Source organism: Dendroctonus ponderosae, unplaced genomic scaffold (genome assembly GCF_020466585.1).
Source record: "Dendroctonus ponderosae isolate FM_Combo_2020 unplaced genomic scaffold, Dpon_F_20191213v2 Dpon_F_20191213_8, whole genome shotgun sequence".
Taxonomy (NCBI): domain Eukaryota; kingdom Metazoa; phylum Arthropoda; class Insecta; order Coleoptera; family Curculionidae; genus Dendroctonus; species Dendroctonus ponderosae.
The window spans coordinates 3,666,099-3,692,224 of NW_026019016.1; the positions used below are offsets into that span (position 1 = coordinate 3,666,099).

The window sequence follows — 26,126 nt, forward strand, 5'->3', positions numbered from 1 at the left end:
CCCCTGGATCCGCCCTTGAGTAGTAGAAACCAAGCGTGGGACTTTGAGTTTTTGGCCTAAATTCAACAAAGATTGTGAATAGGAACATGGATTTATATGAATTTGGGAACGGATGATAAGGGAAACAAAACCTCCAAAAGTACCTAATATGTAGATACTAATTTTTTTTTTTGTTAATTTTTTAATTAAGTTTTTAATTAATTTTTCCAATTCAAAAATTCTCCCAAAACGCCGCAACATGAGTTAATCCTAATCAATCTGATTTTCAAAGCATTTTTCTTGGGTATTTCGACTCAGTAATTTTGGTATTTAGACAGAATTTCCTCACGTCTTCTATTACAGTCACGTCATCTATAAAAAGTGATCTTAATTTACAGTAAATAACCAGTTCTTTACCAAAAAAATAATTTGTTCAAAAACGAAAACTCAGAACGATTTTTTACACATTTGTATTAACTTGAGGAAATACTGTCTTTCTAAAAGACGGAATTTTTGAGGCGAAATACCAAAAAGAAAAGTTTCAAATTAATAGAAGAAGAGAAGTCTAGCTTCAAATTGGTTTAAACGCCCTTCCCATTCATGTGAAACGAAAACAATCGTGGCAAAAAGAGTCAACATTATGGTTCGATACCTTTTAAAACATAGTAAATAATATAAAAAACTTTGGTAGAAAAAGTAGCAATTTGAGGGAAAATCGTCCATTACACACTTCACTTAAGGGAGATTTTTTTGGTGGAAATAACGTTTGATTTTCCATACAGTGTCCTTTCCGAATTATGAATAATTGAACTGTAGCTAACTACAGATTTTCTATCTACTTCCACTCCATTAAGCTGAAATATTCAATAATGGACGTTAAATGACGCTCATTTGGTAACATGCTCCTCGTACCATTATTATATTATTTGACCAAAAAAAACTGAATTTTTTGCTGAAAATTGCTCTTAAAAAGCTTTTTCTGGCAAATACTTTCAGAAAATGTAGGTCTTAAACCCCCAGCAAAATGCATTTAAACTAGAGATGTAGTGAATATTCCATAGATGCAATTCAAAACATATTCATTCACTTTGCACAAAGCAAATACCGATAAAGTTTACAATGTGCCAGGTCATCTACACATTGACTGAAATTATCCCATTAAAAGACAAATAGATATAGTGAGTGTATTGATTGCATTATGCAACTGTTTGATGGCTGGTAGGGGTGATTACATGGCCGGTTGGAAACCATAAATGTATCTGAACGATCCAGTCAATTTATTAATTCGCATTCCGGCGATGTAATTTAATTTCTTAATTCATATTTGATAAGGGTCAATATCCCAGCCGAGTCCCTTTCACATAAATTTTACTTAGACTACGAAATTGACCCTCTAATGCGGGCGGGTAAACTTGAAATTGTGGTCTATAAAAATAATAAAACGGCTTTTCCGAGTCTTATGTAAATATCGGCATGAGGGGAAAGAACGATTTTCGATCGATTTCGGCTCCACTGTCGAAAGCTTTCAGTGATTGCATGGGTTCGGCTTTTTTTCGTCGAAATTGAAAAATTGAGTAAATAGGATGGGAAATCTACACAGTTATTGAGTAAGCGCGAGAAAACGGTTTAAAAAAACTCGTGTGAATAAAACGAGGGATAGATGGCCGCGATGTTCTTTTCTTTCTCCTCCTAATTACCGGAGTTATTTTTGAGTCTCAGGTTATTCTTATTCTTCGTGTCGGGATTAAAAATTAATTTCAAAAAATAATTAACAAAACATCATTTGGTAAAATGGTGCCTGGTAGTCCAATTCAGTCTTTAGCGAAAATTGTTCACGATAATATAGATCGAAAACAACACGAAAAAATCAAATACAACTGATTTGGGTTTCTAGAACTGGGAAGTTTGTGGGCCTTTTAGGTCATAGCGGAAAAAAGTTTCTTCCTGAGGTTTAGCAAGTACAAGTGGCTTGAATCGTCACAGTTAAACCACTTATGAAGATGCAAGCCACTCATGCTTGCGAAACGTCAGGAAAAATATTTTCCACGACAGCCGCAAAGCCCGAAAAAAAACACTAGTTTAAAAGCAACTTTGTCCAGTTAAGAGCTAGTGACAACATCTCATTTGCTTTCAGTTTGGTGCATTAGGGTGTTTTCATTGTATCAAAAATTCCTTCAAATTGAATATTAATCTATGGTAATATATATATATATATATCTGAAAGATTAAAAAAGTTCATATTATTTATCTATTGCTATTTGGTTAAATATTTAATAAAAAAATTCAGCGAAAATTCAAATTATTCATGAATCTATAAAACGCAATCTTATTGGTTGTGACGTCTCTGGTCATATAAATGGCGGATTGTTTACGTTCTGTGCATAGTATTTAGTTGTGTGGTTGTGTTTCATTAATTATTTTGTGGATTTAAATAATTTATAGTTTGTGTTAAACTAAAAAATGGCTTCAGAAGAACTTAAACTTAGAACTTAGAACGAAGAAAAAAGAAACTTAGAACTTCCTTAAAGCGTCAACCAAAAATTTACCATGTGTTCATATTTTTGTGGATACCGAATTTTTAAAAATCGACGAACGCTTTAATTCAGCCGAATTTAAGGGTGTCAAAGCAGCAGCATAAGTAACAATTGGTTTAAATTAGGTAAATGATATATAGAATTTCACTTATTCAACTTAATCTAACCTAAACACATGGCTGCTTTAAAAGTAAAATGAACTCTTAAATTTGAATTTTGGGCATCACGAGAACAATATGGTGATATCGTATATGTGGAATTGAAACGGAAGGTTCTTTGTGCACTGTACAAGGTAGAATTTGCCCAGAACAGAGAGTACGATCGAAGGCATATTCTGTCTGCCTCATCAATAGCTTTTTGTTCGTACTTTCATTAAAATGATTTGACTCGCAACAAAAAAACATTGATTTTGATTTAGGAACATCACGTTTAGCTGCTTTGAACCATAAAACTTTACGTGCATAATCATGGGGAACGGTTAGAAAAAGTTTGTTTGGAGCACTGATTGAGGTATTCTTGCATCCTGGCACAAAACATTGTTTTGTGATCCATACATGTCACTATTTTCCATAATGCAAGATAATAATAATCATAAAATAATGATAATCCCAATAACTTAAATAATAAAACAAAGCTGCGAAAACAACAAAATAAACACGAGACACTTTGTTGATATGACCTGTTACGTCACAATCGGGATAGGCAACCGACGATACGGATTCGACGTTTTTGGCGTAAAATATATAATTTGAATTTAAATTCGCTTTAAAATTATTATGCAGAGTTTTTTTGCAAAACAAATTATATCAGTGTGATGTTTGCCATAACTACTTTCTATATATCAACATTAAAAAAAGTGAAAACACCCTATTGTGAGTGTAGAACCTAAGCAAAGACTTGATTGGCTTAAGACTATATTGGGTAGAATTTCTAGCGTTTGTCCAGTCGTAACCGAAATGGATTTGCGATGAAATGCTGAGAATTTTTCTGGTTTTCACTTAGAAAGTGGTACTGCTGCCTGTACTTTTATCACCGCAGTTAACAAATCACAATCTGTGACTATTTTTGGGATTATGTTGATATTTTTAGGAACTTGCTTCAGTTTACACCATCCCCTAGCCGAATTCTAGCTGATTGTGTTTCAGAAACATATTTGTGTATTTTAAAAATAAATTTCTCTATAAATTTTTTTTATGGGCACGGTTTTGTTCATCTTGAGAGGCTACTAGTCTTGCAACAGGATTTTTGCGCCGTTCTATAATGGCAAAAAATCCACCAGTTTCCAACTTTTCTCAGTTATCAAAAGAGTTTTGGTTGCTTGCGAAACCGCAGGAAGAAATTATTTTCTACGGCGCCGAAAAGGCCGACACTCATCAGTTTCAAGCAGTAATTTTTTGCTGATGTTTTGGCACGAGTGACTGGGTAAATTGAGGAAATGAAGGAAACAAAAAACATGAAAAAAAAAATTGATAATTTATGTGAATATTGTGTAGGTTATCACAAGTTTTTATTGTTACAGGACGGTCAAAACAACAACGGTTACGTTCCATACGTGGACTATTCCAGAGACTACAATCCGCCAATGATGCAGCCTCCTATTTCGACGGCAATGGGCGGTGAAAGTCTTCAGTCGACTCGGCTGCAGTTGAATTCGCTGCAAAACCATCAGCTCAGCATGGGCGGAAACGGCAACAGTTTCCCGATGAACGATCTGTCGGACTTGCATATGTCGCAGTCGAACGGTTCCATTCCAGGGATTGATCCTCGGTTCAGTGCCACCTACGGGAATCCATATCTTCGGAACCCCAGCGTTGGATTGCCCACTCCCAACACGGCCAATCCAGTCGCAACTCCTGCTCCTCCTCCATACAGCAGGGAGAACTCGAGATTGGCCATATCGAGTAGTGGGATGATCACTGCTAGTGCAAATCCTGTGAACACTGTAGTGTCGAACGGTGCCAATGGCAGTGTTCCTCAAGTGACGAGACTGCCCAGTTCACCTACCAGTCAGTATATTGTGCCCAGCTCGACAATAAAACGAGGGACTTTGGCTACCCATGTGTAATATTTGGTGTAAAAATTTTAAGGTAAATCAATGAAACCAGAAATTTAAAAGTGCTGCTGTGTCGCGCTCTAGTGCTGGCAGTAACATTTCGAGACGAACCCCTCTGTACCATACAAAGTGATTTCTTTAGTAGAGAATTGTTAGAGACAAACACTGAAAAGACTGATATAAACTAATGCCGTTTTGTTGAATCTCGTAGGATTCGTAGTGGAAAATTTACACAAAAATTGACGACACTGTTCTGAAATTCCTGTCAATTTGTCGGTAGTGTTCAGGGTCTTTGATGCCCCATTATGGGCACTTTCTAGACAATTATTCAAATGGTTGCCGAATTAATCGAGTTTTTTTTATAGCGTTGAACTGTTCAGCTGCCGGTTTTTCCCCAAACATAGACAAATATTTCAGGGCTTACTGGAAAAAATCAAGCACTAATTAACCTTCGCAATAATAAAACAAAACATTCACTGAGAACCGATATGTTTGAAATAAACTGATGAATGAACCTTGTGCCATACTACTTCCATACTACACGAAAAAATCAGGCAGCTTTCAACGATTCAACCGTTCTGTAAATACCTACATATCAAGTGAAAGTCGGACTTTTACAAAACCACCGACAATATCTTGTCAATTTTTTATCAATAACTAACTTTTTTACGACTTTTACTACCTTAGAAATCGAACTAACAGTTCTTCTATAGATCATTTATATTTTGAACGATGCTAGCGCTTCCATGTAGTCAATGTTTATCCGTTTATTGTTTCTAATATTTATGCGGACGAAACGTGATGTTTGTGCTGTTTTCTCTACAGGAAAAGTGCCAAGCTTATTATCAATCAACCCTGTGCAACAACAGGACCGTTTTTTTAGAAAAACGAGGTGGATGATGTTAGTTCGTCGAACAGCAAACTAAACATTTAGTGCTTATCACAACTTAAAGTAGCTTGTGCTAAAAAGCAAGAGATAATACAAATAACTTAACTACAACACATAACTTCCTCGCGCCTTCGCTTACGAATTGATGGAGTGCTTTAATGTCTATACAAATAACGAATTATTTATCAAACGAACACTTTCTGATGTACATTAATATTGTCATTTTAAAAGGCAGAAAATGTTGAGGCAAAATACCCGCACAATAAAGTTTTGAAAATAGAAACTTTGAACACAGTGTTCACTATAAAGCCGAGCGTACAAATTTAAAAAAACCTACGCAATCAGCTGTTGGAGGAAGAAAGTTAAGTTTTTATTAAGTTCGTGAGCTACAAACGCACAAAGAGCAACTACAAAACTCAATTTGTACGTTTATCTGCACAAACTAGGCGCTTGAAATACAGGGTGAATCATTAAAAGTTGATTCACTTCACACAAACTTAACGTATTTAATAACCTCTTCATTAAGTTCAACTTGTTCATAAGCTTCCTTGAGAAGATTGCTTTAGTTCCGAACTATCCACAGCAACTTTCTGATATAATCCGATTACTATTGTTTGTACAAGTAATTCCTACGGAACAGGCTAAGGAAATTTATTTACTGCCAAATTAAACGCAACGTTGTCGATAAGCTTGTCACTTTTTTCTTGATTACATCACTTGCAAATGGAAATTCCCCTGTCGTTTTGTTGTTAAAAATTCAATTTCGTAATAATTCACGTAACAATCATGTGCTTACTAAATACGTTATTTTTATGAAAATTGTTAACTTTAAAAAATGTTCTTGTTAATAATATAAAGTATATACCAAAGATATTTTTTGTATTTGTAAAAAATTAATAAAAATGTATATTTTTTAACGTATAATTTCGACGTCAACGATTAAGCACGCACAGTGTGCATCGTTTCATTTGGGGCTGTCGCCCGCCTATTAGAACTGTGTTGTTTCAACTGGCCTAGAAAATGTAGTCAGACGTATCTCATACTATAAGATTTTCGCATCTGATACATAATAATGTATTATTACTGTATTTTTAAGTTATTTTGTACTTAATTCTCGTTTTCCACCACATTTGCTCACTAGTTACGCTCCTAAGTTGTATCTATTCAATGTATATTTTTGTATATTTTATTTGTATGTATATTATTTTTTATTATACTTTTTACAGTCAGTGTAAGTATTTTTTTATTACCGAGTAATGGTTTAACGTTGCCTGCCATATCAGAACCAATTTTTTTCGTCAAACTTAGTTTTATTCATATGGAGTTAATAGGAAAATTTTATTTTCATATAAATCTTCTAAAAACTATTAAACATTGAGTATTTCGCATTAACGCACAATTACCTAAATACGACCTTCCTAGGCACAGAAATGTGAACTGACTTATTTATCAATGTTTGAGATAAAAAAATCAATTACCAGAATAGTTGCGTTAAAAAATAATTAAAAAAGTAAGTGTTTCAAGCTAAATTTAATTCATAAATCACACTTTTTAAATTATGTATTTATAAAACCAAGTTTGACCTCCGCAAAGACTTCCATTTGAAATTTCCGTTTGTACTACTGTAATTGCGTGGTAGACACATTTAGCTCAAAGTAATAAGAATATTGTACATATTGAACATATCCTGCAAGTTTTCTAATCTAGAATACTGTTATTATATTGTGTATAAGAATTTTTTTAATCTTGAAAAATAGCAATATTTAATTTAAAAAAACCTTTGTGATTGTAAAATAAAAGCCTACTTCATTACAACAATTTTTTTATTTGTGACCGTTTGTTGATAAATTCGCCGCACAATTAGCAGTACAGCTTCGCAATAAATAAAACATTTGCGTTCGTAATTATTGATCTTTTTGCCAAACTTTTTGGATAAACCCAAAATTGTCACACACACCTGGTTGATTCTTATTACATTGTACAGCACAAGTTGGGTGTTTAAATAAGCACAGAAATCTTGCAAAATCTCTTCCTAGCGATAAGAAAAATTGCCATTTTTATTGTTGTCTTACAAGATTTATGCCCTATAATCTAACAAGAAAACAACCAAAATTTGCCAGCTCAAAGAAAGTTAGTCTTCCAAAAAGAAATACTGACCAGCTCTCTTCTGTTCCACATCCTTGACCGACTCTTGCTTGTTAATTCGAGGCCTAAAATTGTTCGGATCTCTTCGGAAAGTGATTCCCAGCAGCTCCAAGAACCTGTTCATGCCTGCCAGCAGGGTTTGCGGTGAATTAGCAGTTGTGTCTACCGATGGTTGGCCTTCGAAGACAATTACCCGATCCGCAAGATAAGTTGCCATGATGAAATCGTGCTCTACTACAAATCCGGTCTTCTTGGCGTGCAAAATAAATCTGGAAAGAAATAAATGTATTCAGGACATTTGTTTGTGTAAAAGGCTCTTAAGTACGGAAAGAATTATTAGAATCCAGTTAATTATTATTTTAATATCAATAATCGTAATAGTTTTATGTAATAAAATCTAAAAAAAAAACATTTTTATGGCCGAGAAAAAAATAGAACATTCAAAGGGGGGAGCCCCTTTGAATGTTTTTTCTTTGCATTTCTTCCCAGTCGCAAGTATTTTTAAAGATAACTTGATCACTTTCATCTTCCATAAATGAATTCAAACGGATTAATGAATCGAAGTTGTGATTGGTCAAATAAAGACTGTGTTAAAAGCTTACCTTTTAATTACTTTGGCTGCGACCAAACGCTGCTCGGAATCGAGATAAGCACTGGGCTCGTCGATAAGATAGACATCGGCAGGTTTGCCCAAGCAAAGAGTCATTGCAACTCTTTGCAGTTCTCCTCCAGAGAGATTCTGAACCTCTTGGTCGATGATGTCTTCGATTTTCAGTGGCTTCATCACATCAGCGATGAACTGAAAAGGATATTTTTTTAAAATAAATAATCAAAGCTAAAAACTTAATGCTTACTTGTGGGTGAATGTAGGCGTCCCTAATTTTTTCATGCAGCAATTGCCGGACTAATCCGTGGGACCTGGGGCTGATTTTCTGCGGCTTGTAACTGATGTGCAGCTGAGGCAAAGTCCCTGAAAACAAACAAGATTTGCCAATGTTTTTGTGGACAAAAAGCAGTTTGAAAAAAGTTTGATGACCTTTTATGACTGAGTTTGCTCAGTCATAAATATTTACCTGATCCCGTATCGGGTTCCAAGTTACCGGCCAACATTCGAATGAATGTGGTCTTTCCTGTACCATTTTCACCTAATAGCACCAAAATTTCCGAGTCGGAAAACTGTCCCTTTTTCACCGCCAACTTGAAGTTGCCCATAGTTTTCGACATGGTCGGATATTCGTAATGATTCATTCGCTTCACCTCTTCTTCAGTGGCGGATTCAGCCACTTTGAATACCAGCGATTCATCGCGGAAACGCAGATTTTCGGTGGGAACAAACCCATCCAAAAAGATGTTAATACCTAAATAGAGAGAAAACGTTAATAATAAAAATACTTCATGAGTAATGAGTATATACCTTCACGAACAGAGAAAGGCATTGTAACTACACCATAGGCACCAGGAACACCATAAAGGCAACAAATAAAATCTGATAGATAATCCAGTACGCTCAAATCGTGCTCAACGACAATTATAAATCTGTAATTTAACAAAACATCATATAGAAAAAAAGCAAACAGTTGTGAATATGGTGAAAATTTACTTATCGGGACTAAGTAGGGATCGGATAGTTTTAGCGGCATTCAAACGTTGTTTCACGTCCAAGTAGGAGGAAGGTTCATCGAACATGAAAATATCTCCATCTTGAATGCACACCATGGCACAGGCGAATCTTTGAAGCTCACCACCAGATAACGCACTGATTTCTCGTTCTTTAATGTGTTTCAGATCTGGGAAAAAATATAAAAAATACTGCATAGGCATTTGAGTTTTCCGTCTTGAGAGTGTTTAACGCATTTCCCGATAAGTTTTTAAAAGATGTTTATTTAAGCAAAATAATCGGGGATTGGAAAAATCAGAATATCGATTTGAGAGTACAGTGATTTACTGCTTATTTACTTGCAATATAAATGCTCAAAACAAAAATAAAAATAATATTGGCTTACGCCTCAACTTACCAAGCATGCCGCAAATAATATCCTGATTTTTCAGCTCATCCTTCTTATCTAGCAATAGCCCCACAGTGCCTTTTACGGCCTTGGGAATTTGGTCCACATACTGCGGCTTGATCAGCGCCTTCAAGTCATCTTCGAGAATTTTTGTAAAATAGTTTTGCAACTCACTTCCCCTGAAGTGGCTTAGAATTTCCGTCCAGTCTGGAGGTTCCTAAATTGGCCAAATTCTCAAACAAACTGGTAAAACGCCATGTAGATGTTCTTACCATGTATCTCCCCAAATTTGGCTTCTGCTTGCCAGCCAAAATTTTCAAAGCAGTGGATTTGCCGATCCCATTAGTCCCGACTAGCCCAAGAACTTCGCCCGGACGGGGAATGGGGAGACGATGGAGTTTAAACGAGTTCTTGCCATAACGGTGAGTGGTCTCACGCAGTAAGTTGCTGGGAAGGTTGATGATGTTGATGGCATCAAATGGGCATTTCTGAAAACAAAGAAAGCACCCTGAGTTTTCCGTTAAGTCCTGTAGAGTTCAAAGCTCTGAACTGCATTCATAACATGTAGTGTTTTAAAATGTCGTCAGCATTAGTTGAAACTTACCTTCACACAAATACCACAACCAATACACAGTTCTTCAGATATAACAGCAATTTTGCTGTTAGGGCTTACTTCAATGCAAAGCTTGCCCATACGAACAACAGGACAAGACTTTTTGCATTCTTGCCGGCATCGTTTGGGTTTGCACTTGTCGGCATTGACGATTGCAATACGAGTGAGCTTGTCGGTCTCCTCGATTTCGCCTCTCCTGCGGGACATTGTCCTGGACATGTTGAAAACAATATGTTAACTTTCCAATATAACCTCAAAAGACACGTATTTCAAGCTACAGCTCTTGAGTGGTAATTAGCGTGACTATTAATTAGGGCTACTCTGAAAATACTCTATGTGTTAAAGTATGCAAAATCAGGCCGAAATTTTACCTAAATTGTGTGAAAATAAACACACAAAATGTTCTATGCTCGGTCCAAATGACCGACCATGAGGAAAAGGATTTGTCAAATTTGTCAAAAGGGAAAGGTGAAAGTACATTTCACAGATTATCGAACTATACATTTTAAATAGGTTGCAAACAATGCATACTGAAGCCATTGAACAACCAAATATCTACAAAATTTATTAAATTATTAAAAAGAGTCACGACAATGAATCAAAATTAAATAGATGGAGTCATTATTGAATTTGGCAAAACAAACTAGTTAAAATGGCCGTATTTCGATAAAATCAGGCGATGAATTTCCAAATATTCCAGCCATGACATCATGAATTTCAACAGTGGTGGCTTGCTTGAACATTATCTTTTTATGTAGAGATAGTAGTAATCACAGGTCACAGCGGTACTTTGTAATATGTGGTAGCAATTAGCATGCACATAGAAGTAAGGTGTAAATTAATAAGATGCCCATGCTAGCAAGCAGCTAGCATGGAGAGAATGCGATGCTATGGCATACGGATGCCGGAGCTGACAAATTCTTAGAGAGGACTACAAGTTTTAAAGGATAACTCCCGAAAACTCGTAGTACCAAAAAGGGGGTTTTTTAGTTGGTAAGAATCCAACACTACCCAGGGTTCGGAACACTGGGTGTCTTCGCGAAGATTTTTATTCCTCCAGCGGCCGGGCAAACCAAAAAAAAAAAAAAATTGAACATTCTCGATTCAAGTTGTTTTTTTTAGTTGAGAATCTGTGGAAACGAGTTAACCTCACTTTCGACAGTAGTTAAATATTGTTTGAAACAAGTGATTTTATCAGAGATTTTATATTTAATTTATTTCTCAATTAGTGTATACCTACCTACCAAAATGCCTAAAGAACAGTATAAGGAAGCGGATGTTACCAAAAGGATGTAAGTACATGATTTAGACTTATTCTTAATAAACTTCCGAAAAGGTGTTGGAATATATAACCATACACCAGCTCCCAATTGCCAAAAATACATCATTGCTTGGTACATTAATATGAATATCTTTAATTCAGCTCACACTTAACCTTTGGAATCGAAAGCGCTGGAAGTATGCAACAGCAAGCCCACATTCACGTAGTTGCGAAAAGTCTTTATAATCAGGATCTTGGTAGAACTCCTATCAGTTATGGAGTACTGGATAGGAGACTGGTAAGTACTGTTTTATACTGGCATTAACAGGAAGGTTGAATGAGGAATGAGGATTGTCTCATACTTTAAAGAGTATACAAAGTGTACTTACATTAATAGTTCGGCTTTCTCGGTCATTGCTTGTAACTTGTATAACTCCATAATTTTTTCCTTTCTCAGGGCACCAATTCGAAAGAGTCACCATGCCAAACTTGTGGAAAAAACATCAACGGATGTGGAGGCCATTTCGGCTATATAGATTTGCAGATGCCCATATTTCACGTTGGCTACTTCAGAAGCATTATTTCCATATTGCAAACAATATGTAAGAAATGTTCATCTGTATTATTACCGAAGGACGAAAAAATGCCGTACAGAATGAAACTGAGCAATCCGCGTCTCAGCTACATGACTAGAAAAATAATCAGGAAAAAGATCGTTGAGAAATGCAAGAAAGTCTCCAAATGTCCTCACTGCAAAGCGGTTAACGGAATTGTCAAAAAAATGACCGCCGCTAAAGGCAGCACCTCTAACACAACGCTTAAAATCGTACATGATGTTGACTACCGGGAAAAGGACAAGGAGAAACTAAGGGAGAAACTCTTAGAGGAATTTAAAGACGCTATTAAAAACAACCCGGACATTAAATCGGCGCTGGGCAACGGCATTGACCGCGTTTTAACGCCCATCGATGTACTCCAGCTGTTTATGATGATTCCAACGAGTGATATTGTCCTATTGGGAATGGATCCAAAAAAGTACTTACAAAATACAACATTTACGACAAACTCAATTAATTGAAACCTTTTAGGGCTCATCCCAAAGACTTGCTGCTAACACGAATGTTAGTACCTCCAGTCTCCATCAGACCATCCGTGGTTTCAGATGTAAAAGCTGGAACGTAAGTTTAGATATTTGTACCCTTGGATTTATTTATAAATTTCATATTTGCAGCAACGAGGATGATTTAACAATAAAACAATCAGAAATTGTGTTTCTCAACGACGTGATCGAGAAACACAGATCATCTGGAGCTTCGTTTAATATGTACCAAGAAGGATGGGACTTTTTGCAGCTCCAATCTGCTCTCTATATTAACAGTGAACTTTCTGGAGTTCCTTTGCACATGATGGTAATTCCCAGCCGATAAAATCGAATATGCGTCAATAACCAATTGCATTTTAGCCAAAGAAACCGGGTAGAGGCCTGGTACAACGTTTAAAAGGCAAGCAGGGCAGATTCAGAGGCAATCTGTCTGGAAAAAGGGTGGATTTTTCATCGAGAACCGTTATTTCTCCTGATCCGAACTTAGAAATCGACCAAGTGGGTGTTCCAAGGCACGTTGCCATGATACTCACGTTTCCTGAAAGGGTGATTCGAGCCAACATTGACATGCTGAGGAATCTCATAATGAATGGTCCAGATCGGTGGCCCGGAGCCAACTATGTGCAACAAAAAGGCTCGGAGTTCAAAAAGTTTCTCAGATATGGAAACAAAGAAAAGTTGGCCCAAGAGCTGAAGGTACCCGTTATCAATGAGTAAACTGAGGAAATAGATCATGAATTGTTCTTTTAGTTGGGCGATATCGTTGAAAGACACCTGCACGATGATGATATAGTCCTGTTCAATCGACAGCCTAGTTTACATAAACTATCAATTATGGCTCATAGAGTCAAAGTGCACAACCACAGGACTTTTCGATTCAACGAATGTGTTTGCAACCCTTACAATGCCGATTTTGATGGTGATGAAATGAATCTTCACTTACCGCAGACTGAGGAAGCCAAGGCTGAAGCTCTAATCCTCATGGGGGTAAATAACGAGACTCAGTTGTTCTGTCTAAACTTCAAGATTTGCGATATGATTTTAGAACAAAAGTAATTTGGTGACGCCTAGAAATGGAGAACTGCTGATTGCAGCCACTCAAGATTTTCTCACGGGCGCTTATCTTCTAAGCAAAAAAGATACATTCTTTGACCGCTCACATGCTTTTCAACTAGCAGCAAATTTATTGGCTGGCTCCGACACGCATATGGACATCGATCTACCGCCTCCTTGTATTATAAAGGTTAGTAATTTTACTAATATTAATTATATGTAATAAATGATGAAACTATTTAATTTTTTTAAATACTTGCTCGTTTTTTTAGCCGAAAACGCTCTGGTCTGGTAAGCAGATTATTTCGCTGATATTTAAACCCAATAAGAAATGCCACATTCTGGCCAATATGGAAGCCAAAGGAAAATCGTATACAAAGAACAAGGAAATGTGTGTAAAGGACTCGTATGTGTTGATCAGAAACTCTCAGCTATTAGCAGGAACTTTAGATAAGGGTCACTTGGGCAGTGGCGGAAAAGGTGGAAACATATTTTATGTAATTCTCAGGGACTTTGGACAGGAGTTTGCCATTAAATCCATGTGGAGACTTTGTAAGTACTACAATCAAGTGCGTTAAGGTGCTATTCAGATAACCTGGTACTTTGCTTTTTACACCATTATACAGGATGTCTCAGAAATAAGTACCGTAAATTCAGAGGTTAAAAGACCTTGCCCAAATACATGGGTACGCAAAAGCTTCGTTTTCAAAATACAGGGCGTCAAACTTTACTTCGAAAATCTACAAAACCATTGTATAGATTTTAATGACACTTTGTGGGTAGTAAAGGCTGTAAAAAAGCTGCTTATTTCCAATTAATCTATATTTTTTATTTCTACGACGATTGGTCGTACGACAGAACTGAAAGAGTGTTTTTTTTATTCAGAATTGAGCAGTCAATTAAAACTGGCGTACGGGTGAAATAAAATTATTCAAAATAAGCACCTCTTACAGCCTTCACTGCCCACAAAGTTTCACTAAAATTTATCAAACCATTTTGCAAAAGTTATATGTAATTTTGTATTTTTTAAAGTAATATTTGACGCCTTGTATTTCGAAAACGAAGCTTTTGTGAACCCATCTATATTCAGATTTTTTCCATATTTGGGCAAGAGCTATTAACCCCTGAATTTACGGTAGTTATTCCTGAAACACCGTATATTTTAGGAGGACAATCTAAAAATCCTATTATATGTAGAGGGTGTCCCATTTGGTGGTGGTGGTGGTGGGTGGTTTTTCTGTTTCTGGATATTCATGTAAAACTGTATAAGTTAATACAAATAGTATATTCACTTCACAGCACGAATGACATCAAACTATTTAATGAACACTGGATTTTCTATTGGCATTGGCGACGTAACTCCTAGCGAGGCGTTAATTAAGCGCAAAAACCATTTGCTTAAAACTGGGTAAATTAAATCAAGCTTTTCCTAGAAGCCAATTCCTAACACTGTTCTATTCCAGCTATCAAAAATGCGACGAATACATAACGCAAATGGAACAGCGAAAATTAGAGTGCCAACCTGGCTGTACAGCCGAAGAGACTTTAGAGGCGATGATGTTAAAGGAACTTTCCGTCATTCGAGACCATGCGGGTCAGGCGTGTCTAGCTGAACTGCCTTCGACTAACAGTCCCCTCGTAATGGCTTTGTCAGGATCGAAAGGTTGTGTTGTAACTAACAGCCATGGAAAGCTTTATTTGGCAGTATTTTTGCAGGTTCTTTGATTAATATTTCCCAAATGATTGCGTGCGTCGGACAACAGGCATTGAACGGGAAAAGAGTGCCGGATGGATTTGAAGATCGATCGCTGCCTCATTTTGATCATCATTGTAGGTGCACAAGACGCTACAATATTATCCTGTTATTATCTGAGTAATGTGTTCTTTTAGCGAAAACTCCCTACGCCAAAGGATTTGTAGAAAATAGCTTTTTCAGCGGCCTCACTCCGACTGAGTTCTTTTTCCATACCATGGGTGGACGAGAGGGTTTGGTAGATACCGCAGTCAAAACCGCTGAAACTGGTTACATGCAACGACGGCTCATCAAGGTAGGAATTTAAAAAAATTCCTATGTTTTTAGGCATAGAATTTGTTTTTTAGGTGCTGGAAGACTTGGTAGTACATTACGACGGATCAGTAAGAAATGCCGATGGCGGTATTGTGCAATTGGCCTACGGATGTGATGGATTAGATCCAATCTACATGGAAGGTATGTACTTTTAAGAATACCAAACACGAATTATCATGATAAAAACAAAAAATGTAGGAAAAGACTGTCCCGTCGATTTTGACCGGGTTTTGGCACACATAAAGGCCAAATGCCCTTACAGGAATGAAGTGCCGTTGAATGGAGGTCAGATTATTCGAGCGACCAAAGCATTTCTAGATACTGGTGCTTTAAATGAGTGCAGCCAAGATTTTAAAAATGAATTGAGGTAGAGCATATGCAAATTCTACTGAGATAATTTAACGTAAAAAAACAGTCGTTGGTGTTTTGGTATTGCATGAGCGGCGCAAGAAGAATGTCACGGTTATCCTCGGATCGAAATTTATCATTTTCTTATTAACTAAAACAAACAGAGCACTGAAAAGTTATTCAAACATCAAGTGCAATAAGAAAATAAAAACGATGCGACTGCAGTTGAGTCTGAATTAATTTTCTTTCGCCGTGGCTAATCAAATCATTCAACATCACGTTAAAAGCCGTGAAGTTATTACCTGAAAAACTAACTAACTGATTGTATTTTTTAGCAAATTTATGAACTTAATCGCCGACAAAGTTGAGAGAATTTTGACTCGTTTCGGTTACACCAGTGTAGTGAAAGAAATCGAAAGATTAACATGCAGTCAACTTGTAACGTTTCTAGAAACATGTGGACAGAAATATACAAAATCAATTATTGAACCTGGCACTGCTGTGGGCGCTTTAGCTGCTCAGAGTATTGGCGAACCTGGCACCCAGATGACTCTTAAAACTTTCCACTTTGCTGGTGTTGCCAGCATGAATATTACTCAAGGAGTACCCAGGTAAATGTGTCCATTGACTTAAAAAATTAAGTCCCGGTCATTCGATTGATTTACAGAATAAAAGAAATCATCAACGCCACGAAGACCATTAGTACGCCCATAATAAATGCCTGTCTGGTCAACGACAAAGATGACTCGTTTGCCAGAGTTGTAAAAGCGAGACTAGAACGAACTACTTTAGGAGATGTGAGACATATCCAGTTTTAAGTCGGTACTGGTAATGGTTTAATATAATTTTCAGATTTCCGAATTCATTGAGGAAGTTTACACAGAAACCAACGCATTTTTGCTCATCAAACTGAACCATGAGAGGATCGTCTCGCTTAAGTTGGAATTAAGCCCGGAGTTAATCCGTTACTGGTAAAACTACTGCATTCCAAACATTTTTTAAACACGCTCCACAACTAGTTCAACAGTCAACAAGTTCTAGTTCAACAGTAGTGCTTTAGTCTTTCACATTTCTTCTTTGAATAATGTATTTTAGCCCTAATATTTACTAAATTTCAGCATATTGACCGACAGCAAACTCAAAATGAAACATTGCGAAGTTCGCATAGAGTACCCCACCATATTAACGATTCACCCAAGTACGGGCACGTACGCTGGTCGGCTAAACTTCGCCGTTAGCGAGTTGAAGGCCGAAGTTTCAAAAGTTGTAATAAAGGTAAATTGGTCAAGTTATTTACCTATAATACTTACGTATTATGACACTAAGCGTGGTCTTTTAAAGGGATTACCATCCGTAAATAGAGCTGTAATTGCCAAAGAAGAAAAGGGCGGGGAAACCACCTATCAATTGTGTGTCGAGGGCAACAATTTTAGGGAAGTAATGGCTACTTACGGCATTGATGGGACGAAAACGGTGTCAAATAATGTTGTTGAAGTATATAACACTCTTGGTATTGAAGCAGCCAGGTAAAAAGACCTTGTCACTGGTTAATAAGGGATTTATGAGCAATATTTTAGGGAAACCATAATGACGGAGATCAAAATGGTGATGGAAAATCACGGAATGAGTGTCGATTACCGGCACATTATGCTGCTTTCTGCCCAGATGACGCACACTGGTGAGGTTCTCGGCGTCACAAGGCAAGGGTTGTCGAAAATGAAGCAATCTGTTTTGAACTTGGCCTCGGTAAGTCTTGCGTTAGTTATGCAAATAACCAAATTAATGTATGATGTTTCCAGTTTGAGAATACCGCAGATCACTTATTCGACGCCGCGTATTATGGGCAAACTGACCAAATCAGTGGAGTATCAGAAAATATTATCATGGGTATGCCAGCACCGATCGGAACCGGACTATTCAAGTTGCTGAATAAGCCCCAAGATGTGGATATGAATCCAGAAACAAAACCGCTGCTGTTTGAAAGTGTACTGACTAAATAATAGTATTCAGTTTCCATTAAAAGTTTTAATAAGATAAGCGCTCTGACTATTAGCTATAATATTTTAATTAATACAGTAATAATACCCTTTAATCCGCATGTTTGAAATGTTTGGCCTTCGGTCCCATGAGAAATTTTGAGGGAAAAAGCCCAATTTTTTTATAGCCAACTTACAATAACAGAAATTTTAACACGAGTGCTGCCGATTCACAGGCGAAAAATTGTCCAGTAACGAGGGATCCGGAGAGCGATTCAAAGAACTACTTCAAAACAAAGTCCGGGAAATGCAGTTGTACCAAATCTATCATGCAGACAAAAGTGGCCTTTTTGGAAATTCCTCCCTCAAAAGACACTTGCTGATCAACCGGAGGCACCAGCCTCAAGCAGAAAGATGATCCATGAGAGAATTACATGTATGCCTTGATTAAACGCTTCTGGGACTCAAAATTAAATTATTAGTGTTAGGAAGGTATGGATAGCCTCGTTTTTTTTTCGGAAATGAATAGTTCCCGATGACTTACAAATAACAGAACTTGAACAAGAACTAGGAAGTTATTAATTGGGAGTCATGAGGAGTAATGCGAATCTTTAAGCGATATGGATATTTTAGTTGTTATGTTCAAGATGAATTACGCGCTAGCTCGGACGAATACGTATGGCCCAACTTCTCACAGAGAAGAAGTCAAAATGAAAAAACGGGCTTTTAAGGCCGTTTTAGCAGAACAAAAAGTCACTAATTTTGAGTCGTATGTATTACGTATATATAAAAATTAAGCCGTTTTATAAACAAAGTTAGACTTTTAATGCATGCATTCTCACCTAAAAATTTTCAATTTACATAATAAAATCAGGAGTAAAATAAGTTAATTACAGTAACGCAAAAAAAGTTTGTTAATCCGAACAATTCGAAAATACGAATTTGCCCTTGCAATAATTAGTTCGGATTACCGACGGTGTACTGAATTCCAAATGATGATAAAAGCTTAAAAAACGCATCAAAAGTGCAATTTCAACATAGTAAAATATTAGGAATCCTTCTTTTGCTGTATCAATTCCCTTAAGCTATTTTCAGCCTCTTTTAGTGAGTTTGATAAATATACCATCTGCCCTTCTAGGGTTTTAATTTTCGCTTCAGCTGTTGTTTGTTTTTTCTTAATGTCCTCCTCAATAGTTGCTTTGGGCGTTAAGACAAACATCCTACCCACTGAGTCATATGTATTGATTGCCGAATCTAGAGCTGCGATCTCCCTTTAAAAGTTTTGCACATGTTAATATACCCACATTTTGTGCCAACCACCCTTGGGTGTGTGGGGAAAAGTTCTCAATATATTATAGGAGATATGTGGAATAATGTCTACTGTACCTTTCAGTGAACTGAGCGTGCTGTTTGCTCCTTTTTAACGCCTCGATTTGAATTGCGGAAATCTTCAGTTTCTGTTCAGTCTCGATTTTTTTCTCTTGCAGCTCAGCAAACGCCTAAACAAAATGTGGGAGTTGAGCGAACCATCTCAGATTTTTATAACTTACTTTTTTCAGTTCCAGATCAACTTTTGCCATTTTTTTTTAATTTACTTGATATATACTGCCAAAATAGGTTACTGATTAATGATACCTGCGAATGATACCACAGATCACACAGGTTACTATTATGTGATCTGTGGATGAGACTGACCCTGTGAACCAGCGTTGCCAGGTTAGAAAATCGAATTTCGGTAGATAAGCTCGACATTTTTCGGTAGATATCGTAAAAAATCGGTAGTCTCATTTTTCCTTCTTGGGGGGGCTAAATAAAATCGCACGTTTTTCAAAACTTGAATTTTTATGAACTTGCAGCAATACTAAAATAAACATAAGAGTCAATAGATATATTTATGATATTTCTTTAAACATTACAACACATTATTAGGAAAAATAAAATAACAAACACACAAAAAATAAATAAAATATGTATCATACATATTGCTAATAAAGTTGTTAATACTAATTTCGCGAACTAATCACTTTTCTTTCTTCTAAATCAAAATATCTCCTCAGTCTTCCAAATTTCCCTATATAAGATTTTATCATTCATAATTAACACAAGCTTATCTTCAATTTCAAAATTATGACAATTGTCGCTCTTAGTGTGAAGTAAATACGAAATTTTAACGATTTTTTTATGAAAAAAAAGGTAGTCCGATCGCCAATTGCATTGCAATGTAGCCAAATTGTTGACAAATAGTTGTTCAGAGGTGTTCTGTGATGTTGTCGACACCGATGCCATTTGTCATTTGTCATTTGTCATTTTGAGCGACTTTCGCCTGAAAGTTCTGTATATGAAAATTTCTTTCTGTTCAGAGATATCAGCAATATTTTAGCTTAGTTTTAGCTAGAAATAAGTCTTCACTTGTTATAGTAACGACAGACATGGTAAGTCTCTGGCTTGACCCTTTCGTTGAATAAAAATTGCATTTTTTTAATCTAAACTCGTTTTAAAACTAATCACACGTGTTTTTACTATAGAAGCCGCTCATTCTCAATGGCCATGAGCGTACCATAACGCAAATAAAATATAACCGAGAAGGAGACCTACTCTTTTCCGCCTCGAAAGATAACAAACCCAATGTTTGGTATTCTCTCAACGGGGAAAGGTTAGGAACCTTCAATGGGCATCAGGGGGCTGTCTGGTGCATTGATGTGGATTGGACAACCACCAAATTTATGTCGGGTGGTGGTGACAACAGTTGTAAAATTTGGGACTGTGCAACGGGCAAAGAAACTGGCAATATTGTCACTCAGTCCCCAGTCAGAAGCTGCCTGTTCAGTTACTCAGCTAACATGGCTGTGTACACAACTGACAAAGCAATGAAGCAACCGTGCGAAATCTTTATAATTGATGTCCGTACTATTGATGACAGCTTCTCAAAGCAAGAACCAATTTTGAGAATTCCCATCAGCGGCTCAAGAGTCTCCTCGATATTATGGGACAACTTAGATGAAACCTTAATATCTGGGCATGAAAATGGGGAGATTATCCAATGGGATTTGAAGGTCCACACTCTCTATCCAGTTGTAGATTTCGCATTGTACAAGGGTGTTTTTAGACCGGCAAGAAACTCAACAGCATTACGGAACATAGCCAGTTAATTAATGATATGCAGTGGAACAAGGACTGTACGATGTTTATAACTGCGTCCAAGGACCACACGGCCAAGCTATTTGATGCTCAAAAGCTCATGTTGTTAAAAACATATAAAACCGAACGTCCAGTAAACTCAGCAGCCATAAGTCCAATAGCTGAGCACGTAGTATTGGGTAAACGCTATGATTAGGTGTGGAAAAACATCACTGAATCAACTGCTTTTTCAGGTGGAGGGCAGGAAGCTATGGAAGTAACCACCACTAGTACACGAGCTGGCAAATTCGACTCCAGGTTTTTCCATTTGGTGTTTGAGGAGGAATTTGGTCGGGTTAAAGGCCACTTTGGTCCGATTAACAGCGTGGCCTTCCATCCGGATGGCAAATCGTACGCTTCAGGAGGAGAAGATGGTTATGTTAGGGTGCACAATTTAGATTCGTCATACTTTGATTATAACTTCGATTACTAAAGCGACTAACATAATTTGAATAATATTCTAATAAACTTTTTTGTAACAGTAACTAGAGATTGTCGTTTTGTTTTCGTCCCGACTTTTCGAACTGTATCAAAGAATCAAAGTTTAATTTGCTTAACTGTAAAGGTCATACATCCAACTAATTTACTAGTTCTACAGTCATTTTTGTATTGCAGACAACGAACGATATGGGATTTTTAATCAGTCTATGGTGTAGATCTTTTTTAGGTGAATAGCCGTTTAGATAGAGTCCCTCCTTCCGCAGAATCCAACAGCTTCCTTTTCAGGGACAGTCTTTCAATTTCGGCCAGCTTTCTAATATTTTGGGGTAGTGGAAGTTTGCAACCAGCTGTCGGTGCAGGCTTATTGCTAAAGAACGGCAATTTCAGGCATGCTGTTGAAGTTTTCCTGGCTATTGGGTTGAGGACAAGCATACTTTCTATCACGTGCAACAAGTCATCGCCCGCTGCAGTAAATATGGATTTCAATGGAATGGGGGGAAATGTCTTAAATTCGATGTAATCGGATAGACTTTTGACTCCAGGCCAATTGTCTTCTGTCGGGTTTCCAAAGACTCCGAAAATTTTGGTCAGCTGATCTAAATCAGATTCTCCTGGAAATAGCGGGACTCGCAATAACAGCTCTGCTAGGATGCAGCCTACAGCCCATATGTCTATGCATGTGCCATACTGTTTTGCACCGAATAGGAGCTCTGGAGGCCTGTACCATCTGGTGACTACCTACAAAGAAAATTCATAAGTCACCCACGATTTCCACCTAACAAGCTGTAACAGCTAACAAACCTGATGTGTGTTAATCCTGTTAGGCGATCCATACAACTTCGCTAACCCAAAATCGCCAATTTTTAACACTCCGCTTGCATCCACCAACAAATTATTTGGCTTCAAATCTCTGTGCAAAATCCAGTTTACATGAAGATACTCCAAACCTTGCAGGGTTTGCAAAATATATGACTTAATGTTGGCTGTTGTAAGAATGATCGTATTGTCCTTAATAATCACTTCCAAATCGGTATCCATAAAGTCAAACACTAAAGACACGTTGGACATGTGGCCGAACACATCCAGAAGCCCTATGAGATTATCGTGGTGCAACTCTTGAAGCAGCTTGATTTCCCGCAGCGCTGTTCTGTTAATGCCATCTTGGGCCTCTTCGCGACTGCCCAATTTTATTTTTTTAACAGCCACTATCTTGTCGGTTTTAACATCTTTGGCCTTAAATACGGTGGCAAACTGGCCTTCGCCCAAAAACTCGATTTTCTCGTATCTAACGTTTTTATTTTCCATGGTTTCAAATTGAGCCCTACTAATAACCGAAACAACAGCACCTTTTCAGGTTAGAACCACTCATAGACAAAAAGAAGAAAAACAACAAGCGCTTCTCTTTGGCGTTATGAACCAAACATCGCAATTTCACATTTTAGTTTTTAAGCAAGGAGTATTTTGAATAGTTTCAGATTTTTTCCCACATCGATATTTTTATTATCGGATTTCTACGTCAACACACAAGAAAAATAAATAATTTATGGACGGATAAAAATTAATTTGATGTTAAAAAGCTTCCGAATTTTCTTAAAACGCATCTTAGAAAGGAACAAAAATACGTCCGAGTTAAACCGTTTTTCTCATCCTTCGATGTGTATTTGTCTTTATCTGTGATTGTTTACAACACAATTGAAATAGGTTATGTTTAGGTAATTACCTTTTTACCGGTACTCAGTAGATGCTGGCGTTAACGGGGGAATCTTTGGCGATAAAATATAATCAGATTATGTGAACACCAAAATGCATTCTGCAAAAGTATTGATCAGAAAGATGGCCTCGTCGTTGGTCTCAAAAAGTTCACCGTTAAGGCGACCGTTTACAGTGATAGTGGAGGGTAACATCGGTTGCGGAAAAACATCGTTTTTAGAGCACTATGGAAAGCACGAAGATGTCTGTATCCTTCCTGAACCTGTGGAGCAGTGGAGAAATTTAAATGGAAACAACTTATTGGTAAGATACTAACATTCGCAGCCACTTCCATTTCGTACACAGTAACATTACAGGGTTTAATGTACAAAGATCCCGAAAAGTGGAGCTTTACATTCCAGTCCTACGTCCACCTTACTATGTTAGAAAATCACCTCAAACCAACCACTTGTCCAATTAAACTCCTTGAGAGGTCCATCTATAGCGCTCGTTACTGTTTCGTCGAGAAACTGTCTAGAGATGGGTTAATGTCGCGTCCTGAAGCTGCAGTACTTGATGGATGGTTTCAGTGGGTCGTGTCGCAAAACCTGGTTCCAGTGGACTTAATAATATACCTGAGAACTTCACCTGAAGTGGCACGTGAACGAATTCTCAAGCGGAACAGGCCAGAGGAGAAAGCAGTTTCTCTACCCCATTTACGAGCCCTACACGACATTTATGAAGACTGGTTGTTTCATAAAACTCTATTCACTTGTCCTGCTCCCATTTTGATATTGAATGCTGATTTGGAGATGTCAGTGATAGAGAGTGAATATGAAAAGTGGGAGCCTTATATTTTCAACAAGGCAACATCAGAGGCACAAGCATTTTAAGATTACTTTACTATACATATGTGAATATGTGAGTGATTTGTATTTTTGTATTATATTTATGTTCGGTTTAGGGTTTCAGCTTTCTGATATAGGAGCGTTCATGTCGCTGAATGTTCCAGTATCTATCTATCTTATTGTATTGTATGTAGGTTGTTATTAAAATTTCTTTGACAATAAATCTAAAAAAGATGAAATGAAACTGTGTTTTTTTGGAAATAGTTAAAAGTAAATTCCAAGTAATCCTTGTCTTTTTAACTCAATCCGACATGAGGGTATTTTTACTGTTTATAATTGTTTTTTTATTCTGGCAATTTCAAATTTTTACGATGTTTTAACTAATCTAGGTAAATCTATATCAGTTAAAGTAGGCTGTTATAATGTTACACAAATAGAGGCGATTGTGTTTGTTCTCAGAATCTACTATTTTGTCAGTTATTATTTGATAAGTATTACTCGGAAATGACGTCACACGCAGCATGTGCTAGCAATTTGTTGTTGAAAACATTTAGATCTTGTCACAATAGACATAACCTCTATGTTTTTGAAATATACAATTTAGCATCCTTTTTACTATTTAATTTTACATGCACAGTTTACATGCATGTTTAGTCGGGAACGAGACAGCACGCTCATTTTTGAGAAAATTTCGTATTAAAATTTAACCATGGAGAACACTAAAGATAATCAGCCAGGTAATTATGGACAGTCTAATCAGGGACCTATAATGTACTTGAATGATTTCTAAGTAAAACACCACTTTTATACTCCATGGCTATGAAGGATGTTTATATTTAAACCTCTTTACTGCACGCCTATCATGGATGGTATCTAATAATCCCTATCTTAAAGCCGGGTGAAAACCCGACTGATCCCGCCTCTTATAGGCCCATTTCCCTCCTCAACTCTATCGGTAGTTATTCTATCGAGACTACACTACAAAAATAGCACAATACGCTGATGATATGGCTATACACATAATCTTTTTATGCTCAGGCTGCCAAATCTCGCATTGCACATCACCTTAAAGTGAATCCCCGGAAGCTTATCTGGCATAATTAGCGTTCAATTCAACTGGCGTTATTATTATTTATCAGAATTTATGGAAGTTTATTAATTAAGATAACAATTCATAGAACACGAAAAAACGCGATGTAAACTGTATTTTACCATCAAATTCTACATGAATTAGTCACTTCTGGCCAATTTATTGCACATTGGAATACATATTATTAATTAAAAGAGCAATCATTTTAGGGGCATTATTGTAATTACAAAAGCACATTCTCAATTACAGGAGCGGAAGACCAAAGTCTCGATGAAACTGAGCCATCTTCAGCTGTTCAGGAATCCTACTCAACCACTGAAAGTCCAACACATACTATCGATGAAAAAGCCCTACGGATAATGGTATGTGATAATATCGCATCCTACTATAACATTTTATTGGTTCCTAGATCTAACAGTTACTTTAGCGCTAATATTTACGTATTACGTATGACTGTAAATCCCCAAAAAATATCTGCTCACCTAAGTATATTTCCAGAATTTGTCGGAATTTAAATATTCAGGGATGCAATTTAATTTTCAATTGATATAAAGAAACAGGTTTGCAAACACATTTTTTTTATTCGAAATACTTATTTCTCCTCCAGACTTACTGTTTATTCTTTGTTCAAAGCCTGCCAAAGTTCCTTAAACTATTCCAAGTGGTTTCGTAATGTTAATAATTTAAATTCTGGTACATGACAATTTAAACCATTTGTTGATCGAAATCTAAGCGTTTTTGGAATATTGAATATTAAGAAAATGGTCCAAAAATTACTTGTACTAGAACACCCATAAAAAACGCAACGACTACCTAAGTAACTAACAGGGGCGGATCCAGCTTTAAAGTCAGGG

At 36.8% G+C, this 26,126-nt stretch overlaps 8 protein-coding genes across 13 annotated transcripts in view; 5 read left to right on the top strand and 3 right to left on the bottom strand.

Annotated features, from left to right (window-relative positions):
* LOC109546465 (irregular chiasm C-roughest protein) overlaps window positions 1–7,270 on the top strand; it is a 101,429-nt gene extending 94,159 nt beyond the window's left edge. For both annotated transcript variants that reach the window (XM_019917439.2, XM_019917438.2), the window contains one exon: window positions 4,033–7,270. In XM_019917439.2, the coding sequence (XP_019772998.2) occupies window positions 4,033–4,578 (546 nt within the window). In that variant the 3' untranslated portion in view covers window positions 4,579–7,270. The remainder of the gene's footprint in view (window positions 1–4,032) is intronic.
* On the bottom strand, window positions 7,261–10,694 carry LOC109546466 (protein Pixie). Of its 3 annotated transcripts, none has more exons than XR_002172778.1 (10): window positions 10,211–10,679; window positions 9,879–10,094; window positions 9,616–9,823; window positions 9,201–9,387; window positions 9,015–9,136; window positions 8,674–8,958; window positions 8,455–8,570; window positions 8,203–8,399; window positions 7,498–7,869; window positions 7,261–7,464 (listed from the first exon to the last, which is right to left on the bottom strand). XR_002172778.1 is itself a non-coding variant. In XM_019917441.2 (10 exons), the coding sequence occupies exons 2-10, from the start codon at window positions 10,424–10,426 to the stop codon at window positions 7,587–7,589; spliced, it is 1,830 nt and encodes a 609-aa protein (XP_019773000.1). In that variant the 5' UTR covers window positions 10,427–10,430; window positions 10,591–10,694; the 3' UTR covers window positions 7,261–7,586. The 3 variants fall into 3 exon arrangements, 2 of the variants coding, with proteins under 2 accessions (XP_019773000.1, XP_019772999.1); XM_019917441.2 differs by having other exon boundaries at window positions 7,261–7,869; window positions 10,211–10,430; window positions 10,591–10,694; XM_019917440.1 differs by having other exon boundaries at window positions 7,261–7,869.
* Window positions 10,695–10,984: 290 nt separating this feature from the next.
* On the top strand, window positions 10,985–18,085 carry LOC109546469 (DNA-directed RNA polymerase III subunit RPC1). The gene is made up of 23 exons (XM_048669409.1): window positions 10,985–11,045; window positions 11,449–11,511; window positions 11,643–11,778; window positions 11,938–12,515; window positions 12,569–12,658; window positions 12,712–12,889; window positions 12,943–13,278; window positions 13,333–13,569; window positions 13,628–13,825; window positions 13,908–14,187; window positions 14,935–15,043; window positions 15,099–15,298; window positions 15,352–15,465; window positions 15,526–15,683; window positions 15,736–15,844; window positions 15,902–16,070; window positions 16,387–16,662; window positions 16,719–16,848; window positions 16,904–17,022; window positions 17,170–17,326; window positions 17,393–17,577; window positions 17,629–17,797; window positions 17,851–18,085. The coding sequence occupies exons 2-23, from the start codon at window positions 11,468–11,470 to the stop codon at window positions 18,049–18,051; spliced, it is 4,173 nt and encodes a 1,390-aa protein (XP_048525366.1). The 5' UTR covers window positions 10,985–11,045; window positions 11,449–11,467; the 3' UTR covers window positions 18,052–18,085.
* Window positions 18,086–18,784: 699 nt separating this feature from the next.
* LOC109546470 (prefoldin subunit 1) lies at window positions 18,785–19,702 on the bottom strand. The gene is made up of 3 exons (XM_019917447.2): window positions 19,578–19,702; window positions 19,414–19,526; window positions 18,785–19,298 (listed from the first exon to the last, which is right to left on the bottom strand). Exons 1-3 carry the CDS (start codon window positions 19,605–19,607, stop codon window positions 19,076–19,078), a joined length of 366 nt encoding a protein of 121 aa, XP_019773006.1. The 5' UTR covers window positions 19,608–19,702; the 3' UTR covers window positions 18,785–19,075.
* A 588-nt stretch (window positions 19,703–20,290) lies between these two features.
* Window positions 20,291–21,694, top strand: LOC109546459 (eukaryotic translation initiation factor 3 subunit I). Its single transcript, XM_019917425.2, has 4 exons — window positions 20,291–20,459; window positions 20,553–21,080; window positions 21,134–21,344; window positions 21,399–21,694. Exons 1-4 carry the CDS (start codon window positions 20,457–20,459, stop codon window positions 21,635–21,637), a joined length of 981 nt encoding a protein of 326 aa, XP_019772984.1. The 5' UTR covers window positions 20,291–20,456; the 3' UTR covers window positions 21,638–21,694.
* LOC109546458 (cyclin-dependent kinase 7) lies at window positions 21,649–23,051 on the bottom strand. The gene is made up of 2 exons (XM_019917424.2): window positions 22,447–23,051; window positions 21,649–22,383 (listed from the first exon to the last, which is right to left on the bottom strand). The coding sequence occupies exons 1-2, from the start codon at window positions 22,948–22,950 to the stop codon at window positions 21,868–21,870; spliced, it is 1,020 nt and encodes a 339-aa protein (XP_019772983.1). The 5' UTR covers window positions 22,951–23,051; the 3' UTR covers window positions 21,649–21,867.
* A 238-nt stretch (window positions 23,052–23,289) lies between these two features.
* Window positions 23,290–24,426, top strand: LOC109546462 (deoxynucleoside kinase). The gene is made up of 2 exons (XM_019917427.2): window positions 23,290–23,658; window positions 23,712–24,426. Exons 1-2 carry the CDS (start codon window positions 23,449–23,451, stop codon window positions 24,225–24,227), a joined length of 726 nt encoding a protein of 241 aa, XP_019772986.1. The 5' UTR covers window positions 23,290–23,448; the 3' UTR covers window positions 24,228–24,426.
* A 300-nt stretch (window positions 24,427–24,726) lies between these two features.
* Window positions 24,727–26,126, top strand: part of LOC109546456 (cap-specific mRNA (nucleoside-2'-O-)-methyltransferase 1) — a 39,307-nt gene continuing 37,907 nt past the window's right edge. For 2 of the 3 annotated variants that reach the window (XM_048669463.1, XM_019917419.2), the window contains exons 1-2: window positions 24,727–24,919; window positions 25,522–25,634. In XM_048669463.1, coding sequence (XP_048525420.1) covers window positions 24,892–24,919; window positions 25,522–25,634 — 141 coding nt within the window. In that variant the 5' untranslated portion in view covers window positions 24,727–24,891. The remainder of the gene's footprint in view (window positions 24,920–25,521; window positions 25,635–26,126) is intronic. The other variant, XM_019917420.2, reaches the window with a different exon arrangement.